The sequence below is a fragment of the Heloderma suspectum genome, chromosome 5, assembly GCF_057233095.1.
Source record: "Heloderma suspectum isolate Gila_16-S chromosome 5, 16-S_ref, whole genome shotgun sequence".
NCBI classification, from domain to species: Eukaryota; Metazoa; Chordata; class Lepidosauria; order Squamata; family Helodermatidae; genus Heloderma; species Heloderma suspectum.
The window spans coordinates 41,727,084-41,753,367 of record NC_139462.1 but is presented as its reverse complement, the minus strand read 5'-3'; the positions used below and the strand labels follow the sequence as shown (position 1 = coordinate 41,753,367).

The window sequence follows — 26,284 nt, the reverse complement described above, 5'->3', positions numbered from 1 at the left end:
GCATTTTTGCATGCGGAGGCAAAGAGACATCCATTTGTGAACTTCCAGGTTGTTCAGACAATGTTAAAATGTCCACATAAAGAACCACACTGCTGCCCTTTCTTTGCAGATTTAGGAATATGTTCCTTTTCTGCTCCCCTTTGGCATAAACATCACTGAAATTATGCATATGGATGAAACTCTAAAGGGCTTCAAAGTTATACTTGAACTCACCAGTGTGCTCTACATCAATCCATTTTAAATTAAAGGATGCAGAACTGTGAGGTGACCATTGGAAAGAAAATGTGATAAGGCCGGAGGAGGCACAACCACAGCCTGAAACCTTCAAACTCCTGATGTGTGAAATATATACTTTGATTTGGCCAGAAATACACACACATTTCTAAACCCGTTTTAATCAACACAAAAACAAAACCTTCTTACACTGTGTTTTAAGGAGGCTCACAATGACATTTGAAAACCACAGATTGGAAAAGTAATCGGGGCACAATTCAACCAAAATTACACCCTTAACACCACAATCCTATAGCTGTCTACTCAGAAGTAAATCCCATTGAGTACAGGGGGCCTTACTCCCAGGTAAGTAGGTATAGGATTGCCGCTTCCATCAGTTTGATTCACTCACAACCCAGCAAGGGACATTCTGTAATAGACCTTAAAGTTACTCTCCCAACAAAAAAAGTTTCAAAGAGAGACACTGTGTACTAGTACACAGAGGCCTCTCGACTGGCATTCATTAGCAGATTTGGCACTGTGGAAATTGGTCTCAACAAAACTCTGGCTAGTTCGTCACAGAAAATCATCCCAGCTAGCTCACTACAGAAAATGACTGTCCCTCCTTAGATGTTTGTTTAATACTATGATCTTGCTATTGATGGGCAGTAGTCAGGAATGGGTAACTCCGAAGCTGATTTGAGCTTGTATTAATTTGACTGTATCCTGTATTCATTTGTGCTCTGCAGAGTACTTTGACACATCTATGGCAATCTCTTGCATGGCTTGCCCTTTGGGCATCACTTTGGAGCAAGGCACAACACATTCACACACGGATGCATCTTTTTGTTACAGAATAGTCAAAAAAATATGTCTTGGACTAGAGCCCACATCCTTTAATCCCCCAGGTATATATACTTAATCTCCTAGGTGAGTAAGTATATACACCTGGAGTATAGAAAGAAGAAAATATATGCATACTTGTGTAATTTATATACGTATATAAATTATATATACATATTCTCTTATTTCTGTGCTCAGGGTGTATATATATACTTACCCACCTAGACAAGCTTTTCACACATCAGAGGATATGCGCACAAGTCCACAAAAAGTTACGCCATAATACATTTATTAAAGATGTTGCAAAACTCTTCATTGTGTTTATTCAAAAGAAAGATTAAACACATGCTTAAATCTTTCCCATTCAAAACAGTAGGACTTGTTTTAACCACAGTTGAGCACTCTTATGATTCCCGGTTCCCTAATTACCTGGCAGGATATCTAAGGCATGCTAAAAGTCTTCTGTAATACTTTTCAAATTATACATATGCGATCACTGCAGGTTTGTTGGATTATTATTTTTTTAGTTGTCCTTCAGAAGGAGCACAGAAGTTCTTGCTGATTTTAACTCCCGTTGCCACTGCCAGGTTGAGATGTGTAATGATTTATTCATGTACCATTCAGCCTTGCACCGCACTTGTCTCAATCTGTCAGTATTATTGACAAAATGACAAGGGAGCTATTTTTCAAGTATTAGTGCATTCTCTCTGTACTGTTCCATAACCAGTTTTCCCCCTACCACCTCAGAGGTGAGTGGGAATTCCTTGGCTATAGAACCAAGAAGAATACAACATTCAGTATTTTATTTCTTTTTCTCATATTTATATTTTCTTTCCAGACGTTGAAGCTCAAAGTGACTTACAATTGAACTCCTCATCCTAGTAATAAGCAATAAAAGTTTACAATATCTTATAAACTCCTCTCCAACAACCAGTAAAGATTTTAGTTAGATTTTTTTAAACCATGAGCACTTAGAAACAACTTAGCATTTTAGTCTTTACCTAAAGGTAGAAAAGGATATACTCTGATAAACATCCCTGGGGAAGAAGTTTTGTAAACACGGTGAGCAGCATATCAGTACAGAGTAGCCATGTGCATTTTGAAGTGACTAACCCTCTGAAAGATGGCTAGTGAAAAAGGCCATTATGTTTCATATATATGAGTTTAGATAACTGAGTTCCATTCAGATAACTGAGATTCAAAACATTTATCTGTTAAACTGGTGTCCAGAAAGTTTCTGAAGACCTACGAGTTCAGTCCAGCTAAAGTTAATTCTGAGTCAGGCCCATTAAAAACAAAGGGTTAGATCCAGGCTTAGTCAGAGTAGACTCATTGAAATCAAGAGGATTTAAGTTGGAATACAATTACATGCTGCTTTGAAGAGGTACATTTGGATCCAACCCAAAGAACCTGAGTTACTTGTGACTAGTTCTATTGGTTTCAATGGGACTTAGTCATGACTAACTTTAGCTGGATTGGGAGCAGTGTCTTTTACCAGAACGTGCCCCTGTCAGATGCAAAATATCCTTTGTGACAACAGAATCCTCCCTAGCTAAGCAGAGCTCAAATGCTCTGAAATGTCAGCTATAAATCGTAAACTTGAATTTGAAACTTTTTCATTCTTTTTTTAGTGTAAATCTTTCACACAGATTAGATACCCACACAAAATATGAAGTATGACCATTTTGTGATTTGTTCACACTGCAATAAACAAGACAGAGTCTAAATGATTGTCTCCTTCCTACTACATGCATGACTGCAGCTAAAGTGCAACTTTGTGATCCAGACACTGACTTGTTCCTTTCCTGGATGGACTCTCAAGATTATGCTGTTAAATCCCCATATCTTTCTCCAGTTGTGCACATATGCCCCATCCTCTTCAGAACTCATGCATGATAGACATGTTAACATTTCTTGTTGTCCTGACATGGCTGATACATGTTCATTTAAGGGCACAGTTCAGCTGCCCGGAAATCCATTGAGCTTGCTTTTGAAGTGTGTGGCTGTTTGTAATGAAGCGTATTTACTTCCTTATGACAGTGATATTTGCTTTGCAGTACTTTGGGTTCAAAATTATTTGTAACGGCTGTTAGGTACTTCTAATAGAGCAGGGTGGGGACTTACAGTCAGGGCCAGAAATATTGGAACAAGAACAACTGTTTTGGCAGTTGGCCTCTGTACACCACCACATTGAAGTTAAAAGGAAACACAACCAGATGGGAGCGAAGTCAAGACTTTCAGCTGTAATTCAAGGGGGATGACAAAAGTGGGACACTAACCATTCAGGAAGGGCAGCCAGTGGCATACACACACACCCATCATTGGTGGCTCATAAGTAATGGAAGGAATGGCTGACAAGCAGCTGCATGGCCAGGTGTGGCCTGTTTCCTGGGTACCCCATGACCAATCAAGCAGATAAAAGGCCTGGAGGTGGTTCTGAGTGTCACATTTGCATTTGGCAGCTGTTCACTGGAACTCTCAACATGAGATCCAAAGAGGTGTCCATGCGAGTAAAGGAGGCCATCATTAGGCTGAGGAAAAAAAATAAACCCATCAGAGAAATAGCAAAAACATTGGGAGTGGCCAGTACAACAGTTTGGAACATCCTGAAAAAGAAGGAATTAACTGGCAAGCTCAGCAACAGCAAAAGGCCTGGAAGACCACAGAAGACAGCTAAAGTGGATGACTGCAGAATTCCGCTCATGGTGAAGAGGAACCCTTTCACAACATCTAGCCAGGTCAAGAACGCTCTTGTGGAGGTAGGCATGTCATTGTCAACATCTACAGTCAAGAGACAGCTGTATGAATGTAAATACAGGGGCTTCACAACAAGGTGCAAACCACTGGTAACGCTCAAGAACCGAAAGGCCAGATTAGCCTTTTGCCAGCAAACACCTAAAAAGCCTGCCCAGTTCTGGAATAAGATTCTTTGGATTGATGAAACCAAGATTAATTTTTACCAGAATTATGGGAAAAGTATGGATAAGGAAAGGAACAGCTCATGATCCAAAGCATACCACATCATCTGTCAAACATGGTGGAGGCAGTGTTATGGCATGGGCATGTATGGCTGCCAATGGAGCCAGGTCACTGGTGTTTCTTGATGACCTGACTGCTGATACAAGCAGCAGGATGAATTCTGACATGTATAGGGCTATACTTTCTGCTCAGATTCAGCCGAATGCTGCCAAACTGATAGGACACCACTTCATATTGCAGATGGATCATGACCATCTTGGGTAGCTTTTGCCATACAGCAAAAGCTACCCAAGAGTTTCTCAAGGCAAAGAAGTGGGATGTTCTTCAATGGCTAAGTCAGTCACCTGATCTCAACCCAATAGAGCATGCTTCTCACTTACTGAAGACAAGACTGAAGGCAGAAAGACCCACAAACAAGCAGCAGCTGAAGGCAGCTGCAGTGAAGGCCTGGCAAAGCATCTCGAGGGAGGAAACTCAGCATTTGGTCATGTCCATGGGTTCCAGACTTCAGGCAGTCATTGACTGCAAAGGATTTTCATCCAGGTATTAAAGGCAATCCTTCAGTTTGAAATGATGTTGGTTTGTTCCATTACTTATGAGCCACCAATGATGGGGGTGTGTGTGTGCCACTGGCTGCCCTTCCTAAATGTTTAGTGCCCCACTTCTGTCAAACCCCTTGAATTACAGCTGAAAGTCCTGACTTCGCTCCCATCTGGGTGTGTTTCCTTTCAACTTCAATGTAGTGGTGTACAGAGGCCAAACTGCCAAAACAGTTATCCTTGTTCCAATATTTCTGGCCCTGACAAGTAGTTCTTTTAATAGAAGCATGCTGTGAATGGTGTAGGCGTGTACCTACTTGGAGTGTGTCTGTAACCCCACAGGCTACTGCACTGGATTTTTGAAGGTCACCAGTAAATAGAATCATCCAGTGCTTTTAAGTGGTTTACATAAGCAGTGCTTTCCAGGAACTAATTATTGCCAACTGTTTTCTCTGCCTTTAAAAAAAGAAGTTTCTACAGATTCATTTCTCTGGCAAACTGGTAGCAAACATGGTTGCATGTTTGCTACCAGTGACTTATAAAGTCACTGACTTATAAAGAATGGTATAGACTTATAGAACAATTAATGTTTGATACATTTAAGCCCAAGTGAAGATTACCATTTTAGGGTCCTTTTCAATTGGTGGTGTATAATATGAATTTGAAAGGTCATAGTAATTTACATAAGGAAAAATATTTTGGACTAAGTTGAGTGTCTTTCAACGAGTTGCTTGTGCTTGCCCATTATTTGTCTAATGGATAAAATAACTTTTAGTATAATAATGAGGTACTTTTTTAAAAAGTGGGGAGTGGGGGCGCACACATAGTCATTGAGGCAGTGGAATCTTCCCTTACAAATAAAAGATGGTTGATTGTTATTTCCAGTGTTCACATGCTCATCATAATAGGCATAATTTTTGTGTGTTTGTTTAATAACACTCAGAAATGGTCGGTGTAGTGGTAAATGTAGAATTACAGGAGAATTCATTCATTCATGGTGCTGCTTTAAGTCAGATCTATGTTCCATCTAGTCCAGTATTGCTAACCCCCATCAGGACTATCTCCAGGTTCTCAAACATAAGCCTTTCTGGAAACTTGGCATTCCACTTATAAAGGCTGAGCACTTAAAGTTGGGTCCCCTTTGAGAAAGAGGGTTTAACGTGAAAAATGGTCTTCAGATCCACTCTGTAATCATTCTGTACAGTATGTTTTCAGATGCATTAAAAGAAACCCTCATAGCTGAGCATTTATATGCCTACCTCCAAAAGTGTGAAAACATGTTGTTTGCCCCGCCCCCAACTTACTCTGTTGAAGAAGTGAATGATGTCACGGGGTGTAGCCATGCCCCTTTTGCTATCGGGGGTGTGCCATATCTCTGACATCAGGAGGCGTGTTCACGTCCCCTGATGACTTTCAGCTGAAGAACCCATTTTTGGTTGCCCTCCCCTGCTGTATTGCATTTAAAGAAATATTGACTTACATGATCTCTCATTTTTCCCTCCCTCCTCTTCCCCTGTATAAAGCCTGAGAACTTGCTTCTAGCTAGCAAGTCAAAGGGAGCGGCTGTAAAACTGGCAGATTTTGGACTGGCTATTGAAGTGCAAGGTGAACAACAGGCCTGGTTTGGTAAGAAAACATTTTGACTTCTAATCCGTTTTTTCTGTCGATCCTATTGTCTCTGCACCATCATATTCACATAAAAATCACACCCAGTCAAGGGAGCTAATATCACAGAGAGCAAATTAAGCTCATTTTAGAGTGAAGGCAGTGTTTCCTGGGCAGGCTCACTACCAATCAGGAATGTGATGATTGGTAGTCTTTTGCTTTGAGGTGTACTCTGGTGTGTATGGTTTACTCACTTAGGAAACTAGTAAGGACAAAAGCAACCAGGCTGGCTCCACAACCAGTGCAGGATGGTTGCAGTCAGTGATGTAGTGGTACATTTTGAAGTTCAGGCACACATCATGATAATCCCCATAGCCACACCCTCAAAGAGAGTCCAAAAATTCAGATAGTTGTGTTGATTCATATCAACAAACCAGTTCTATCAATTTTATCCCCACCGAGAGATTGTCTTTTGTAAGCTAATGGGCCTTAATTCCCCATTCAAGACCACCACCACCACCCAAAAATACTTTACATTGCAACAGGGAACAATATATTGACCCAGTCTGCATGACATGACAGCCCACCTTGGCTTAATGTAGCCGCAGGGGCTGTTGAGTTGTGCTGGGTGCCATTTTTTCATGGAGCCCATGGTGCCTCTGCTTGCAATGGTTTGCCATGTCATGCGAACCCAGAGTCATGGGTTGTTTGAGGAGGTAGACAACCTTCAGATTGTCTAAAACAAGCTATGGGTTATTTGAGGGTTGTCTATCCCTTCAAACGACACAGCAAGCTACAAGTGCACTGCCACTTCCATATTCAAAATGGTGGCCAGCACGCTCCACTAAGTCCCACAGAGAAATTAACCCATGATGGCTTAGCGTTACATGTGAACAGTTCCATTATGACTGGGAAAAATGATTTTCCTCCAGCTACTGTGAGGATTGCAGCTAAGCTCAGAGGAAACAGGGAGCTTTGAGGGGGGTGGCAGATGACACCAGCATCCCTGCTAATCAGAAAGTGCCAGCCATATGCATCCCTGTGAGCCCTGGTTCCACTACACCACTGGTTGCAGTGCCGTTGGCTCCAGGAAGGAAAACAGGAGGGGAGATCTCTGCTGTCCGCCTTCCTCCCCTTGATAATTTCCCCTCACCACAGCCAGACTTTGAATGAGATTTTAACTACTTTGATTTTCTTTCTGAAATTTGTCAACTTTAAAAAAGGAACAGCAGAAAGCTGTATACTATGAAGGTGAATGCCTATGAAGTGCTTATAACTTAAGAGGCCTATCTGACAGCCCCTTGTACCACATTTATGGAGGGCAAAGGAGGACTTCTCCCCTCTAAAGTAATTACTATCTATGATAAACAAACAGTAGCAGTGGAGGCTAAGGCACAGGCAAAAGTGATTAGAGATTATATCAATTAGATAGAATCTTCTTCAATTCTTTGAAGTACCTGTAAGCATCATTACGTTGCTTTGGAACAACATAATTTTTATCAAGACATTAAAAGATGCCGAGCAAATGACATCCCCTGGTAGGTATCCCAGTTCTGCCCCTACAAGTTCTACATTTCTCCCCTAAAACACAAGACAAGTAAGTGGGCAGAAAGGAGGAGACAGAAGTGTTTCCTTACTGTATTTATTGCTCTGATTCCTTTGATTTGGTTTTATTGTGATGTGTTCTTTGGCATTACATTGTGGCATATTTTGGGTTTTATGTCTCATGTATACCATCCTGATATCCTAGGACAGGCAGCTTAAAAAATACTGCCAATAAATAAGTGTACATGTTAGAGCCGAAGGAGCCTTGAAGTGGTGTTTTTTACTCCAACACATAGTTGCTTAATGGAATAAACCACCAGGGCTTTCTCATCTTTGGCAGCATGGGACTTGTTTTTCCTTACAGACTAGCCTGTATGGCCCTGCCCACTGGAAGTGGTGACCCTCACTTCCAGGTCGGGTGTATGTCTTTTTCTGAAAAGAAGTCTACTTGTCCTTCTCCTCAGTTTCCTGTATTGCACTGCTCCTGCAAAGACTCCTAAGGGGCTTACATTTGATTCTTCCTACCAAACTGCTGCGATCCAGGGATGGGAAATCTGTGGTCATCCAGATGTTCTTGGTGCCCAACTAGCCTGCCAATGGTCAGGGGTGATGGGAGTTATTGTCCAAAACATCTGGATGGTACCAGGTTGGGGAAGGCTGCTATAAGGCAAGAAAGAGTGTTTCATCAAACTGTATGTTCTGATTTGTCAACAATTTGTCATGGTCCCCATGATGGGATTATGAAAGGTGAGTAGTCCAACAACAACCACAGGCTTCCCACTCCTGCTATAGATCTTAGTCTAGGACATTGGGGGAAGGAGAATGGTTGAGTAAGGAAGACACACAAATAGGCTGTCTGTTTTTCTCTCCAAAGTCTGGCTAAATCCCTAGAGCATAAGGCAAGATGAAATGGAAAAAAACTCCTAACATTTCTAGAGGGACTGAATGGAGAATATGATAAGCTTCAGCTGCCTGTGGCGATTCTCTGTGAATGGATTTGCTTCTTCACAGCTGAATGCCAATAGTCGATTTATGGGAGTAATTCACAAAGGTCTCCATTGCAAAAAGAGACAACAGGATAGGTAGCTGCTTTTCTGTAGATGGGCAAAGATGGAAGAGTTGGTGGAAATATAATATACACATCAATATTAAAAGGATATTTTATATGCATGTCTGATACGAGATGGATACTTCATATTTACTGTGAGAATACTTTCTTACTAGGTTTTGCTGGTACGCCAGGATACCTTTCCCCTGAAGTGCTACGAAAAGATCCCTATGGAAAGCCAGTGGACATGTGGGCATGTGGTATGATACTTTCAATTATGGGATGGGGTTTGTCTTCCTTTTTAAAGCCTCTGTAGAAGGGTTCTGTGAGATTTTATATTTCATTGCTTTGTTGTTGTTCAGTCGTTCAGTCGTGTCCGACTCTTCGTGACCCCATGGACCATAGCACGCCAGGCCTTCCTGTCCTGCGCTCTCTCCCGGAGTGTGCTCAAGTTCATATTCATTGCATCGGTGATACTACCTAGCCATCTCATCCTCTGCCGTCCCCTTCTCCTTTTGCCTTCAGTCTTTCCCAGCATCAGGGTCTTTTCTAGAGAGTTTTCTCTTCGCATTAGGTGGCCAAAATATTTGAGCTTCAGCTTCAGTATCTGTCCTTCCAATGAGCACTCAGGGTTGATTTCCTTTAGGATGGACTGATTTGACCTCCTTGCAGTCCAGGGGACTCGTAAGAGTCTTCTCCAGCACCACAGTTCGAAAGCATCAATTCTTCGGCGCTCAGCCTTCCTTATAGTCCAGCTCTCACAGCCATACATTACTCCTGGGAAAACCATAGCTTTGATTAGACGGACCTTTGTCGGCAAGGTGATGTCTCTGCTTTGTACTATGCTGTCTAGGTTTGCCATAGCTTTCCTCCCAAGGAGCAAGCGTCTTTTAATTTCATGGCACAGTCACCATCTGCGGTGATCTTGGAGCCCAGGAAAGTAAAATCTGTCACTGCTTCCATTTCTTCGCCTTCTATATGCCAGGAAGTGATGGGGCCAGATGCCATGATCTTAGTTTTTTTAATGTTGAGTTTCAAACCAGCTTTTGCACTCTCCACTTTCACTCTCAACAAGAGGCTCTTGAGATCCTCTTCGCTTTCTGCATATCGGAGGTTGTTGATAATTCTTCCAGCAATCTTAATTCCGACCTGTGATTCATCCAACCCGGCATTTCTCATGATGTACTCTGCATATAAGTTAAATAAGCAGGGTGACAATATGCAGCCTTGTACTCCTTTCCCCATTTTGAACCAATCGGTTGTTCCATGTCTGGTTCTTACTGTTGCTTCTTGACCCTCGTACAGGTTTCTCAGGAGACAGGTAAGGTGGTCTGGTATTCCCATCACTTTAAGAATTTGCCACAGTTTGTTGTGATCCACACAATCAAAGGCTTTAGCGTAGTCAATGAAGCAGAAATAGACGTTTTTCTGGAATTCTCTTGCTTTCTCCATGATCCAGCGAAAGTTGGCGATTTGATCTCTAGTTCCTCTGCCTCTTCGAAACCCCACTTGTACTTCCGGTAGTTCTTGGTTCGCATACTGCTGAAGCCTAGCTTGTAGGATTTTGAGCATCATCTTGCTGGCATGTGAAATGAGCGCAATTGTGCAGTAGTTTGAACACTCTTTGGCGTTGCTCTTCTTTGGAATTGGAATGTAAACTGACCTTTTCCAGTCTTGTGGCCATTGTTGAGTGTTCCAAATTTGTTGGCATATTGAATGCAGCACTTTAACAGCATCATCTTTTAGGATTTTAAATAGCTCAGCTGGAATACTGTCATCTCTGCTAGCTTTGTTGTTACTAATGCTTCCTAAGGCCCACTTGACTTCACTCTCTAGGATGTCCAGCTCAAATTCAGTGACCGCACTCTCCTGGCTATCAGGGACATTAAGATCTTTCCTGTATAGTTCTTCTGTGTATTCTTTCCACCTCTTCTTAATCTCATCTGCTTCTGTTAGGTCCCTGCCTTCTTTGTCCTTTATCATGCCCATCTTTGCACAAAACATTCCCTTGATATCTCCGATTTTCTTGAAGAGATCTCTAGTCTTTCCCATTCTGTTGTTTTCCTCGAGTTCTTTGCATTGTTCATTTAAGAAGGCCTTCTTGTCTCTCCTTGCAATTCTCTGGAACTCTGCATTCAGTTGGATATCTCTTCCCCTTTCTCCCTTGCTTTTCGCTTCCCTTCTTTCGTCAGCTACTTGTAAAGCCTCATCAGACAGCCACTTGGCTTTCTTGCACTTCTTTTTCTTTGGGATGGATTCCGTTGCTGCCTCCTGAACAATGTTATGGACCTCCGTCCATAGTTCCTCAGGCACTCTGTCTATCAGGTCTAATCCCTTAAATTTATTCCTTCCCTCCACTGTATATTCATAAGGGATATGATTTAGGTCATACCTGAATGGTTTAGTGGTTTTCCCTACGTTCTTCAATTTAAGCTGAAATTTTGCAACAAGAAGCTCATGATCTGAGCCACAGTCAGCTCCAGGTCTTGTTTTTACTGACTGTATAGAGCTTCTCCATCTTTGGCTGCAAAGGACATAATCAATCTGATTTCGATATTGACCATCTGGTGATGTCCATGTGTAGAGTTGCCTCTTGTGCTGTTGGAAAAGAGTGTTTGCTATGATCAGCGTGTTCTCTTGGCAAAACTCTATTAGCCTTTGTCCTGCTTCATTTTGTACACCAAGGCCATGCCTGCCTGTTATCCCGGTGATTTCTTGACTTCCTACTTTAGCATTCCAATCCCCTATGATGAAGAGGACATCTTTTTTTGGTGTTAGTTCTAGAAGGTGTTGTAGGTCTTCATAGAACCGATCAACCTCAGCTTCTTCGGCATCAGTGGTTGGGGCATAGACTTGAATTACTGTGATGTTGAATGGTTTGCCTTGGATTCGTACTGAGATCATTCTATCGTTTTTAAGATTGTACCCCAGTACTGCTTTTCCCACCCTTTTGTTGACTATGAGTGCTACTCCATTTCTTCTAAGGGATTCTTGCCCATAGTAGTAGGTATGATGGTCACCTGAATTAAATTCGCCCATGCTTGTCCATTTTAGTTCACTGATTCCCAAGATGTCGATGTTCAATCTTGCCATCTCATGTTTGACCACCTCCAGCTTACCTTGATTCATTGATCTGACATTCCAGGTTCCTAAACAATATTGTTCTTTTCAGCATCAGATTTTCTTTTCACCACCAGACACATCCACAGCTGAGTGTCCTTTCGGCTTTGGCCCAGCCGCTTCACTCTTTCTGGCGCTACTTGGAAATTCCCTCTGCTCTTCCCCAGTAGTATATTGGACACCTTCCGACCTGAGGGGCTCATCCTCCGGCATCATCTCTTTTAGCCTTGTGATACGTTCCATGGGGTTTTCTTGGCAAGAATACTGGAGTGGGTTGCCATTTCCTTCTCCAGTGGACCACATTTTGTCAGAACTCTCTGCCATGACCTGTCCATCTTGGGTGGCCCTGCACGGCGTAGCTTATGGCTTCACTGAGTTATGCAAGCCCCTTTGCCACAACAAGGCAGTGATCCATGAAGGGGATTTCATTGCTTTGCTGATCCTGAAATCTGCTAGATTTTACTTCTTTTTCAGTGTTTTGTTTCCTAATTATGTAAAATGTAAGGTGTACCCTATCCACTGCTATCTCTTCCTAAGAGATATCTAAGGGGAATCTAAGGGAAAGAGATAGCAATGGATGGGGTACACCTTACATTTCATGAAGGCCCCCTTCTGTTTTAGAAGGCTAAAGGGGATTTGGCTAAAATTGGGGTGGGGATGTCAGGGTGTGTGTGGATTTCATTAAGAGCTTCTGTTGTCTCCCCCTGCTCCATCAGTTCAAGCACTGGGATTTTCTTCTTCTCACTATTTAAGTTGCCATTGAGCCATCGCAACGCACATGACTTATAGTGCAGTGCTATTTTTCTGATAGATATTTCCCACTGTTTGCTGCCACCTGTACGTTGTCAATTATGGAAACATTTCCAATAGCTAGATAAGAAGATACTCTTTTTATCTCCAAGTGGTCTAAACTTCCTGTCAGTACAGCTGAAGAGTCTTTTGGCTCGTATGTCTCTTGTGAAGCTGTCTCAGTGATAGCAAATGTGTGTGTTGGGGGGCGGGGATAAGAAAGGTTTTTCTGCATAAGTGGATTCTATGTTCTATGAACAAAGCACCAGCCATGACTCATTGATAAATGCATGGTAACATCTGTCTCTGTACAGTTTGCCTGCCTACTTGTTTATTTATTTATTCTTACTGCCTTATCTGCTAAAAAGCCATCAAGATGGTGTACAACAATTTAAAACAATAAAACAATAAAAACAAGAACATTGAAAATTACACAGAACATTAAAACTGCACATTTTAAAAGGCTAAATTGAAAAGGTATGTCTTTATACCCTTTCTAAAAGCCAAGAGAGTGGGGCCAATTATAATTTTTGAGGGAACACGTTCCATATTGTGTTGGATATGGAACACATATCCATATGATGAACACCCTTCACAAGTGCCTGACAGGCCTCTGAGCCCTCAAAAGGGCTTCTGCAGATCTTAATACTTAATGGTGCCCTCAAAAGGGCTTCTGCAGATCTTAATACTTAATGGTGCCCTCAAAAGGGCTTCTGCAGATCTTAATACTTGGACAGGTTCATAGCGAGATCGATAGTCCCTTAGATGGCTGAAGCTTCTCATAGCTCTATTGGGGAGGAAAGACAAGCACCTGTATTTGTGGGAAGCGGGGGGGGGGGGGATTTCAGTGGAGGAAATCCCTTAAGCATGCTTTTCTGATCTAAATTGGCACCCCCAACAGCTTGTTTTAACTAGGAAAAGAAAACGTTTGAGAGATTCAGTGACAGATCTCCCATATCACCTCCCTCAGGTAATACTTTTTTTTTTTTTTACTTATTACTTACTTTAATGCTATTGTGCAATTTTCCAGGTGTTATTCTCTACATTCTCTTGGTGGGATACCCTCCTTTTTGGGATGAAGATCAACACAGACTCTACCAACAGATCAAGGCTGGTGCTTATGATGTAAGTAACATGTGCCTCAATTTCTGTTATTATTTTTAAGCTTACTATAATAAATAATGCAAGATAACTAAACCTTTGTGATTCAAGCATTCGCCACCCCCCACCCCCAGTCATTCTTATGATTTTTTTTCTTTAGACAGTATTTCATGCCTACCATTTAATCCAAAAGTAACAGTGCACAATTAACTATTTAAGAACATTAAGAGAGCAATCCTATAGCCGTTAGGCAGCAGCTAGACAGCCATAGGATACATTGTTTCCCTGAGAACTGATCTTTCCCCCTTTCCACACTGCCTCACAGGCAGCTCAGAATGGCCCCGTGCTCAGAAGAGGAGCATGGAGCAGCGAAAATGGGGCATTGCTGGGGGCATTCTGGGGCAGGGAAGGTGGAAATGCCGCTACGACACATCCTACGTGTCATCCGGCAGCTGCTTCCCCCGCTCTGCCTTCCCACGGCTAGACAGCTGAAATCGGCTGTCTAGCTGCAAAGGCAGGATGGCTGATGCACAGAGGGCATGATCCCCTCCATGCCTCTCCTGCACTGCATTGGATAGGCAGTCGCCTCCAGGTTCGGAGGCAGCCACCGATCCCGGTAGGATTGCGCCTTAATCGACACATGTGTGGCAAAGTAAAATGACATGTGATGACCTGTGGTGTTACCAAGAAACCACAAGATAGCATCCCTTGTGAAAAAGTAAAGCATGATATACATTTTTAAAATGATAATTAAATAGTGATACATAAACTAGCTTTCCTCCAGATGTTTTGGACTTCAGCTCCCATCAGCACCGGCCAGCATGGCTAATGGTCAGGAATCCTGGAAGTTGTAGTCCAAAACTTCTGCACAGTACGAGATTGGGGAAGGCTGACATAGACAAACGCTCTCCATTTAGTTCTCTAAGCCTATTTATTGTGCCTGTTTCTGATTCAAACACCTGTGCCACACACACCCTTTTCTTTACTGATACTGCTTACATTTCCTCACTTTTGCTCTTCAGTTAAATTTGTTACAGATTCTCGCAGCTGTGATCTCTCTTGGTTCACTTGCAAGTTTGCATATGTGTGTCTGGGACAGAGAATTGTGAAATGAGCCGTGCAGATAACTGGTACCGCCTACAGTATTTCCATCATATTTTCTCACAGCTCAGAATCTTTTGAATCTGGCAGCTACAGCAGCCAGAAGTAATTTCAAAGTGATGGGAGTATTTCCCCTGTCAAGCTCATCCCAATATGACGCCTGTAGTAATGTATTTCCAAATAGACAAATGCATATTCTTCAAAATGATTATCCTTCCTGCTGTCTTGGAGGACTACTTGGTGCAAATTGCCTTTCATAAAGTAATAGCCTGCTCTCAAAAGCATAGCCAGTCTAGCAAACTTAACAGGTGTAGTGCTTGCCCTCGTGATGAAACGTACATGATTGGCTTCAGTAATAAACAAGCAAGAATCAATGGCATGCTGGTGTCTATTCAGAAGTAAACCACCCAAACAGCTTTGGCTGTTGGGTGGTATAAAAAAATGTAATAAATAAATAAAGTGGGTAGCTCTTCTCACCTGTTCAGGAGATTATACTCACCTGATCACTCCAGGGCCTCTCTTCATATCAGCTTTAAAAAGTTTTACTTTTTTTACTCTTAGACACGATTAAGCTGTGCTTTGTTTCTCTCTCCCTCTCTGTCTCTCCCTCTCTCTCTCTCCCTCTCTCAAATTTAATCCACTCAATATTTTGTCTTTTCTGTGCCCTGCTATCTATCCTATAGCCTGCTGGTAAGAGCCAAGCAGGGCAGGAAGAGGATGAAGGAAATTTTGCTTCCCATTCCTGCTCCTAAAAAAATAGTGAGCTAGACAAGCCTCTGAGCCTGTCTAGCTCAGATAACGGTGGTGGGCACGGGAAGGTGACAGAGGCAGGCCATCGGATCCTATGGATCCCAGTCTCTCCTCTCCCCATCCTTACCTGCCTACTGGAACTCCCCTCTTTTGACCTCTACGAGTCAAAAGCAGCCACCACAGTGCTTTCTGTGGCAGCAGGGAGTGCATTAGGATCCAATGTCCGATTCCCCCTCCTGAGGTCATAGGAATGGACAGCCATCTGTCAGGGATGCTCTGACTTGGATTCCTGCATTGAGCCGGGGGTTGGACTTGATGGCCCTTCCAACCCTACTATTCTATGATTCTGTGATTCTATGAATGTCTATGGCCGTGGGAGGGGAATGAAAAATATCCTACGGTCCCTGGTACATTTTCCCATGGACCACAGGATTGCTCTGTTATTGATTCCTTGTCATGTTTATCCCACTTTTCTATATCTGAAATACTCAAAGTGGTAACTAAAATCAAATATTTATTTTTATTATTTATTTGGGTATTTTTATACCTGGACAAAAAGCCCTCTCAAGGTCATTCACAAATAAAATCACAAAATGCAATTCATAAAAGCAGCTCACTGCAAACCAGCAGTAAACAGCAGCCGCAGTTAAAATCACAGGTTAAAAATACAGTCCAGCAGCATTATTCATTAAAAATGAATGTGAACAGCCAGATCTTTAAAACCCATTTAAAAGCACCAAATGAAACTCATGTGGCAAAAATTTCCATAGTGACAGGGCCAGCACTGAAAAGGCTCTGTTTCTTGTGCACGCCTCTGCAGCCTATCTTAATGATCTGGCAGATTTATATAGGTGCAGACAGTCCTACCTGGTCCCAAGCTGTTTAGGACTTTAAAGGCAATGACCAACACTTTATATTGGGCCCAGAAATGCACTGGTAACCAGCACAGCTAGTACAGAATTGGTTTTATATGTCATAGCCACCAGAAGCAACTGGGGAACATTCCTAACAGTCTTCAAGAACAGGTCCATGTGTAACCAGGGCAAGTATGACTGTGGCAAGGTCTGTGTTATCTGCATAGGAATGCAGCTGGTGTATCAGCCAAAGCAGATAAAAAGCACCTCCGGCCGCTGATGCCACCTGCACTTCTGTTGATAGCACCTGATACTTCAGGGTAGGGATATCGCAGAATTCCGCAACAGAGTCAAATGAGTTCGGATTTCTATGAATCCGATCCATGGATTTTGCAGCAGAATGGCTTTTCCCAAGTCACACGGATTCCGTGGACTTGCAGACCAGTTTTTTAATTTTCTGGAATCTTATACAAATTTAGTTGTAGAAAACTACATAAAATTAAAAAACACTGGCCAAAAATGCACATTTCCCCCATAGACTAAAGCACAAAAATATGCAGGGGGGGATTCGCACATTTTGGGGGATCTGCACATTTTTGCAAGTGTGAATTTGCAAATTCACACAAGTGCAAATTTTTTGGAAATTCAGGAAATTGGAAAAAATCTAATTCCATCAGTGAGCGGATGATAGAACAAAAGGCACTTGACAATCAACAAAATGCAAACAGAATGGATTTTATAAAATCTGTACATCCCTACATCAGGGTGAGTGCAACCCCAGTTACACGCTTCCACCTAGATTAGCAGGTTTCCCTACCGATATTATAATGCATATAGCCCTATTATAAAAAATAAATTAGACTTTTCTAGAGATACAGAACAATCTAAAACATCATCACAAGCAAAAGTAAAAAAAAAAAGCCTCACCATCCCATTATAAAATCAGTTAAAAGGCATCTCAAAAGCCCAGCGCAATAAATATATGTTCATTGCCCACTGAAAGATAAGCAGAGATGGAGCAAGGTAGAACTCCTTCAGGAAAGTATTTCATACCATTGGAACCCATACCGAAGGAGCTGTGGCTCAGCGGTAGAGCACCTACGTTGCATGCAGAAGGCCCCAGGTTCAATCCCCAGCATCTCCAGGTAGGGCTAGGAAAGCTGCAGTCCCACAACAATTGGAAGGTGACACATTCTCCACTCTTCCATTACAAGCTAAATAAAAAGTAAGTTAATACACACAGTAACTTAACTTTGCACAAAGTCTTGGGGCAGATAATGTTGTGGTGATCCTACTCCCACCTTGTGCTTAGAAACTTATTTTGCTATTGTGCTTAAACTTGCTTAGAAATGTAGGGATAGGTAAGAGAAGATCTAGAAAGCAATGTATAACATCCATTGAAAAACTCTTTCAAATTCTGTATGTTTAGATTCAAGTTGTTGTTTTTTAAATGTTCTGCCTATTTGATTTTCTGCTCAATTGATATGTTTTCTTGTTGTTCTAGTTTCCTTCGCCAGAATGGGACACGGTGACTCCAGAAGCCAAAGACCTTATCAACAAAATGCTTACAATCAATCCTGCCAAACGTATCAATGCATCAGAGGCCCTCAAACACCCATGGATCTGTGTAAGCAACTTCCACTTGACTAGTAGCCTTCTCTGGTTAGGGGCAAAATCCAAAGGCTGGTACTTAATTCCCTTCCGCCCACCCCTTCTATTATACATGTAGTACAGTGAAATAATTTCCTTCTAGAATTGTTTAAATTTGTTAAAATCTCAGCTCAGTGTTGCATCTTAGACTATAAAATGTAAATAATGTTCCATAAAGGTACACTGCCTATGCACGCTTAGAGGATTTTAAGCTATTTCTAGGAACATGACTTGTTTAACTGAGGCAGTTGATTTCCAAAAAAAGGCGAGCAAGGGGAGACATGACAGAAGTGCATGGTGTCGAGAAAATTGAATCGGGAAATTATGCATAGTGTGGAGAACTTGGATAGGGAGCCATTTTCCTCCCTCTTTCATAATATTAGAACTCAGTGGGGTCATCTCATGAAGCTGATTGATGGGAGATTCAGAACAGGTAAAAGGAAGTACTTCTTCACACAGCGCATAGCCAAACTATGAAATTTGCTACCACAAGATGTAGTGATGGCAACCAATTTAGATAGCCTTAAAAGGGGATTAGACAAATTCATGGAGCCTACACCTATTAGTCCTGATGGCTATATGCTACCTCCAGTATCAGTGGCAGTATGCCTCTGTATGCTAGTTGCTGGGGAACATGAGCAGGAGGGTGCTGTTGCACTCATGTCCTACTTGTGGGTTCCCCAGAGGCAGCTGGTTGGCCACTGGGTGAACAGAATGCTGGACTAGATGGACCCTTGGTCTGTTCCAGTATGACTCTTCTTATGTTCTTAATTAACTCCTTCAGTTGAATTCTGTTGGGCCCATGGGTTTGCCCCTCTAGAATGATAGTGACAAGAACCTCTTGAACTGAGCTGTAGTTTTGCACTGTGACCCCCATCTTTACTTACAAGTTGCTTCTGCTATCCACCCTCCTTCCATTGTACCACTGCAAGGAACCACATGTTTAGAGTGCACTCAGCTTCCAGTCTTCTTCCCATCCCCGTATATCTTACGGATTCTCCTTGTCTGTCAGGATCTGGAAATCCTAGGTCATCTTCTGAACTGAAATACCACTCCTCCCTTTAGTATTTCATACTACATGCTCCCTTTCATTAGCAACTTGGTGACCTACCAACAAGTCCCCAGAGATGCTTTCTGTTGTGTAAGCACTAAACCACACTGGCTTTCACATGTGAGTAGAGAGTGTTGGACAGGGCCTGGGGAGACCTAGGTTCATCTCTCCATTCAGCCTTGAAGCTTATGGGTGGCTTCAGGCAGGTCCTGTCACTCACCCTAAACTTTCTCACAGGATTGTTATGATAAAGGGGAGGAAAACAATCTACTATCATATTCTCCCACCCCAGAGTTCTGTGGAGGAAAGGCAAGATATAAATGTGATAAGAAAATACATTAAGTCACTGGCCATCTTGTTGAATCAGCACTTTGAGAAGCATTTTTATATTAATAGCTGGGGGAACAATGATTATAATCATTGTTCATCGCATACTGTGCTTTCCATCTTTAGCTTAATTAGATTGCCGAACATCTGTAAATGCAGATAAGCTCGTCTTTGCGTTTATCAGAACACAGTTTTGATAACTGGAGTTATACAATGCCACAAATACTACAAGATTCTCTTACAGACAGTTATTCTAATAAAGATCCATCTGCTTTTAATTATATGCTCTGCAAAGGGGTAGAGTATAAATATGAGGCCCTTACACTCATCTCAGATAATCTCAATGGGAAAAATAGAGCAGAGCATCAGGGATTGTTATTATTATTATTTTATTTTATTTTATTTTGTAGCAAAACCAGTCATCCTGAACTTATATGGTGGGGAGAAATATTGTCATTCTGGTCTGCAATTCCAGAAGTGGCTACAGAAAACTTTACTAATGAAGAAGAGTAATATTGAATAATACTGCAATTATAATTGCATGTGTTGAATAATCTGCTCTTTTCTTTTTCTTCAGCAACGTTCTACTGTTGCTTCTATGATGCACAGACAGGAGACTGTAGACTGCCTGAAGAAATTCAATGCAAGAAGGAAACTGAAGGTAAGAAAGCAATTTTTTCCTAGGCCTCATGCTTGCTGGAAAAAATGCTTGAAAACGTGTGGTTTCTGTTAGTTAAAAATCTCCAGTTTTTAGGGAGTGGAGTTTTTATGTTCTACATAACTTCCTTCAACTCTCTCATGGACTGAAATCACCTTTCCCTAATGTTGTACCTTTCTTTCCCTTAAGTATTTTCCTGCCACCAAACAACTCTGGAGGGGGCGGGGGGAGCCCATCCATAAATCAAGTGTGCCTAAACCATACAAATTGGGAATATTTATGCAAAATAACCATATTGCATATATTGCTTTGCAACATTTTTTCCTGTGTAGATTTTGTGTTGTATTTTTCTCTGTATCGCTTTGCAAAACAAAAACAACAAAAGACACCTTTCCAGTCCCTGTCCCCCAAATTCAAAATAATCTTAATCTGGCAGTTCCGTGGCATTTGCATGGGCTCCCCTATTCTCTGTACTGTTCAGGAATGTTGCATAGAATCTTCCCAAACATTAAAGGGAATGGGGGAGCCCCTACTCATCTGGAGCTCCTCCTGCTTCTAAGGCCTGCAGAGCTTTGCATCTCTGTTATTTGATTCATCTTGTAGATGCGCGCTCTTTCTTTCTCTCACTGTGTGTGTGTGTGTGCGCGCACGCGTATGCGTGGGTGTGTGTATGTGTGAGAGAGAGAATGAGAGAAAATGAATACACACATACACCACATTATTGTAATAAACATAGTGTTTTATTTCAGTACAATAAAATGTGGTTTACAAATTATTTTAGTTTCTCTTTTTAAAGGAGAAAAATCTGTAAATTTAGAAAATAATAAAATTGCATTTGTCAGTATGTTTGACCTTTTTTTTCCTGTCAGAGCAATAAATAAATAAATATGAAAAGAAAAGCTTAGGATACTATGAGTTCTGAACTATGGTTCCCCTGCATTTCTTGAGGCAATCTGTCCTTAATGGACCCTCTCCTTATGGACTTTCTCTTAAAGGCCTCTATGAATGGACACACAGGGCCTAAGCCATGTGTGTCATTTTGATCATCAATTTTAGGAACCCTTAGCTTATCCAGCACCAGATGTATATATTTGGAAATAAAAGGGAGATGCTTTTATTTATTATCAGAAATACTGTAGAGGATATTGGCTTATTATGTTGAATGTATTTTCAGGGTGCCATTTTGACAACTATGCTGGCTACAAGAAATTTCTCAGGTATGTTATTGCATTGTTTGCCACTATATTGATAGTTGTTGGCATGTGGTCATAGTAGCCAACGGTTTTGCTCCTGTGATACATGTTAAAAGAGTTCATATTTGGATGTGTCCAGACCGTGCTTAATACACAAAGTATTATCTGTTTCCTGTGCATTATGCAAGTGTAATTAGAGTGAGATTAAAATTCTAAGCAAATACCTTGCTAATGGCATCCTTCCTCCTAGTCATTTCTGACTTCTTTTCATGTTATAGTTGTTGAAACACAAAAAGTCTGGAGAAATCTGATGACATTGTTTGGGAAATCCAACCAGAAGGCTTTTTTTTTTACATACCGTAATAGGTTGTCTTCAATTGAGACTAGAAAAGAAATGTGGCAAAAGGGGAAAGGTACAGATTCTTGGAAGACCTTATTGAAGCATTTTCTGTCAAATAGCAACATAACTGCAAAACGTCTTGTCATAATTTGTGGGAAATGCAATAATATAAGTGCAATAATAAGTGCCATTGAAAAGCTATTGTTACATCCATGGCCAGTTGGGTTACATGTTACATTTTTCACACAAATGTGTCCCTGAGGAACAGTTGGGTACATCATATGAAAAAGCTTTCTTGAGTATCCGTACCGGCCCTTCTGGTAGATTACGTGACATGTCTGTCATATATCGCATGAATTGGCTGCTCAAAGCCTCTTTAATTATGGCTGCTAGAATCTTAGCTTGGTTATCTGACACTTCTTTCATAGATAGCACCTCCTTATCATGTTAGTAAGCTAATTCATCAATTTGAGATGAGCTTATCATAAGATATGGCACAGCCATATCTAAAGTGTCAGATTTAACACTGATCATCTGCATTTGAAGGCTCTTGAGCAAAAGGACTGGAAAGGAGTTCCAGCTAAGACCCTGGAAAGCCTCCGACACTCAGAGTTGCCAGTATTTTTCTGCATCAGCCTTCCCCAACTGGTGCCCTCCAGATGTGTTGGACTACATGTCCCATTACCCCCAGCCTGCAGCACCAGTGGCCTTCCTGTGTGGGGATGATAAGCATTATAGTCCAACACGACTGGAGGATGTGAGATTGGGGAATGTTGATTTAGATGGCCTATTAGGGTTCCAACACATGGGCAGACAATTCCACATCAATGCCGTTTTTTTCCCCATCTGGTATCATTGCAGTACTGGGTCGTTCTCGTTACATGGCTGTCCCCCATCGCGTTATTTTTTATTTCTTTTCTTCTCACGGGGCTGGTGATGCTGCTTGCGGTGTAGCGATAATTCCTTCCTGGTTCCTGCCCCTTTCCCTCCCCTTGCACGTTAGTGGTGGATGGGGACTGACACGCTGTAAGTCTGCAACCCTCAGCACACTTGGAAGTAAGCCCCATTGAACTTAATGGGGTGCTCTGAATCAACAGAGGATGTTGATTCTGTGCTTGGTGGGTTGGGGGATCAGATCTGTCCCCCTTCGTTATAGGGAGGCATTTTACCTTGTTCTCCCTCCAATCAAGAAATGTGCTTAAGCTTTTACATGTCAGACACGTGGTTTGAGAGCAATGCACTTCTTTGGCGCCATCTGGTGCTGCTGTTGCCGAGTGGGCAGCACGCTGCGCTGTGGCCAGGATTTGGGCAGTTTGGCAGGGGGGTCACCTTGAAGCAAAGGGGAAAATCACCAGCCGGGGGGAGGGTTGGTCGCAGATCTTTCCTTCCCCAGCAAGTCTTGAGCGGAGGCAGGAGTCACCCTCAAACCATGTGCCCTCCTCTCCTTGCAAGTAAGGAAGAGAGCACAAGTCCTCGCGCCTGTCAAATCTACTCAGTCTCCTTCCGTGCAACCCTGCTCAGGGTCTCCTGAATGCAACACACCCTGCAGCCCATTCTCAAAGCCTTTGTTATCCTGACCACTCCCCCAGCATCTGAAAACAAATGCCCACAACCGGTTTCTTCCACTATTGGAGAATTTCACAGGGAGGTCATGGCGCTCCTGTTCCACGGGCTGGAAAAAATACCACATTTTTTGCGTTTGGGGAAAACATGAGATAGGCTGGGGAAAATGGCAGGAGACACCCTGGAGGGTAATAGCATCATCTAAAGAGCCCGCAAACTTCTGTGACAGAGTCATCTCAATAGCAGGATAAAAGCTCCGTGTGAAGAAGCCCTTAGTCTGTATTTATTTAATTCTGTCCATTTTTTATATTTAAGTAAAATTGAGACAAGGCTGCAATTCTGATTTAAAAGTTTACTTTTTAAAGGATATGCAGTGAAAATGCAATGCAGAAAATTGAATGTCAATCCATGATGAAAATGACTTTTTAAAAGTTCACAGTTTAATCATCCTCTTCATTTGCTCAGTCATCTAGTTTTTTGCTTCTTGTTATCTTCTCCTCTTGCTGAAAGGGACTCCAGGGGATGTAGGATATGATATATTTCAGGGATGGCGAATGTGTGGCCCTCCAGATGTTTTACTGTAACTCCCATCATCCCCCTGTGTTTCCAAGAGGCAAGGTTCTTTTTTAGGATTCAGATAAATAAAAGTGAAGACTAAAGATTTTATTAAACAGGAACAAATTACAGCAGAAGAAAGCAGACAACAATGATTGCAGCAATCTACGACAAAGGAAGAACATAAGCATACGTCCTTTCAGTCACCGGGAACCCCCTGAATCCATGTTGAAAGCACTCCAATGGCCTGGCTTACACAACACACTTTCCAGATTGGCCTTTATCGAGGTTCTGAATTGGGAGGGTCCCAGGGACATATATACACTATTATGCTCATATTAGCCTTCCCCTATCCTGAAGCTCTACTCCGATGACTTCAAGGATGATTGACAGTAACCCAGCACAGATAACTCCTGTCTCAGCTACATTGCTAACAACAAGTGGCCTAACCTTGAGATCTTGCCAGAGGTTTATCTGCCAGCCTCGAGCTGTACAATCGCAAATGGATAATTAGCCCTGGGAGCTCATAGGAAGAGAATTTACCTAAGCACTAAAGCAGCAACTGGAAGTCTAGACATGAGAAGGAGCTATTTGTTGTGCACCACTAACTCTGAAATAACAAGTCCTCCTCGTTTCTAGTACACCCCCTCATCATTGGCTATGCTGATGGAAGTTGCAGTCCAACAACATCTGGAAGTCCATACATTCCCCACCCCAGATATATATCCTCTTCATCATCTGTACTCTTTTAGATTTGAAATTGGTGTTTACAACAATTATCATTTACCAGGAACAGACTTTAAAACAAACTTTGGTGAATAACATAACAAATTATTATATAAATTAAAACTGCAAACTCCAATAGATTCTGATGGAACAGCAGAGAAATGTGAATAGATGGCCACTGGCTTAGATGACTTTAAAAGGGGATTAGACAAATTCATGGACAGCAAGTCTATCAGTGCCTATTAGGCGTAAAGACTGTATGGAAGCAACACAGCTGAGGAGCAACACAGGAGAAGGCTATTGACCTCAAGCTCCCCTTATGAGCTCTCCGGAAACATCTGGTTAGCCACTGTGGATAGTATTATGCTGGATAGATCTTTGGTCTGATACAGCAGGGCTCTTCTTTGCAGAAGGACCGTAGCTCAGTGTCAGAGCATATGCTTTGCGTTCAGAAGGTCCCTGATTCAATCCCTGGCATCTCCAGGTAGGCCTCAGAAAGACCTCTATCCAAAATCCTCCAGAGCTTCTGTCAATAAGGGTAGACCAGGATGGGGAATGGGTGGCCTTCCAGATATTGGTTGACTGCATCTCCCATCGTCCTTCATCACTGGCTATGCTAGCTAGGGCAGAATTACAGTCTACCAACATCTGCAGGGTCACACATTCCCTCCCCTCATAGGGACAATACTGAGGCAGAGATAAGGCAGCTTCCTCTCTTTTTAAAATATAGCTCTTCACTTGGTGACAATGCTGTGCTGAGGGCAAATCCTGCATCTTTGGCACTTGGCAGCTAAGTCCTTGCCAGGAAAAATCTCACATGCCAGTGTATACAGAAGCTATCCTCAGGGATACAAACCTTCTCTGTACGCAGAAGTTTCAAGTGCTGCACAAGGACACAATCAAACCAAAGTTAAGTACTTATAAATCTCCTTGGGAGAGTTAAGTACATTAGTAATAGCAGAGACTGAAAAGTGTTAGTCTTGTAAAGTACATAGACTCACCTACGTGACATGCTGCCCATATATAGGATAATGGTTAATACAGTGCCAAAATCTGTGTTAAATTCCTTTGAGAAATGTGCAAAAATTTGTGCTGAGCCAAGTGTTCTCCAAATTCTATATTTACTTCAGAAGTATTGGTTTCAGGGAGGGACTTAATCTTACCATTTTTTATGGCTATTCACACCCACTGTTCTTCCCTTCTGCTGCTGCTTCAGTACCCTTTTGGGGGTGGGAGCGTGAGCTGTTTCATTACTTCTTGAATTATCTCTGCCTGTTGGAGGATCATATGGTGGACCCTGGATATGATGATATTATAACACTGTGTAACCAAACACATTTAGCTATATGCCTATCTCAATATGGGCAAATGAAGCACATTAGAACAATGTTTCCTATGCTGTTCACATGGGCAAGCCTAGACAGTTTCCCACCTTTTTGCAGCAATCCCTGAAACTGTCAGGGGATGGGGTGGGATATAGATCCCAATGAAGCTTTTGTGAAACTGCTCTCCCCCTCCCCCCATGTCAGCTTAGCACTAGTGGAAATTTCAAACTGACTGCCTTCTCAACAAAAATAATTTAAATGCATATCTGCTCAGCTCTTCAGTATTAACTGTTCTGTTTACTACATCTGCTGTCATTTTGTACCCTGGGTTTCACTTTTCAGACTTTCTTTAACAAAAAATAAAGAATCCATCATTCATAAATCAGCATATTATTGTTGCCTTGTTTTG

At 42.0% G+C, this 26,284-nt stretch overlaps 1 protein-coding gene across 9 annotated transcripts in view; it reads left to right on the top strand.

Annotated features, from left to right (window-relative positions):
- Positions 1–26,284, top strand: part of CAMK2D (calcium/calmodulin dependent protein kinase II delta) — a 201,286-nt gene that overhangs the window by 121,577 nt on the left and 53,425 nt on the right. For all 9 annotated transcript variants that reach the window (XM_084855888.1, XM_084855890.1, XM_084855885.1 and 6 more), the window contains 6 exons: positions 6,098–6,200; positions 8,949–9,032; positions 13,712–13,806; positions 17,992–18,114; positions 20,093–20,176; positions 21,348–21,390. In XM_084855888.1, coding sequence (XP_084712014.1) covers positions 6,098–6,200; positions 8,949–9,032; positions 13,712–13,806; positions 17,992–18,114; positions 20,093–20,176; positions 21,348–21,390 — 532 coding nt within the window. The remainder of the gene's footprint in view (positions 1–6,097; positions 6,201–8,948; positions 9,033–13,711; positions 13,807–17,991; positions 18,115–20,092; positions 20,177–21,347; positions 21,391–26,284) is intronic.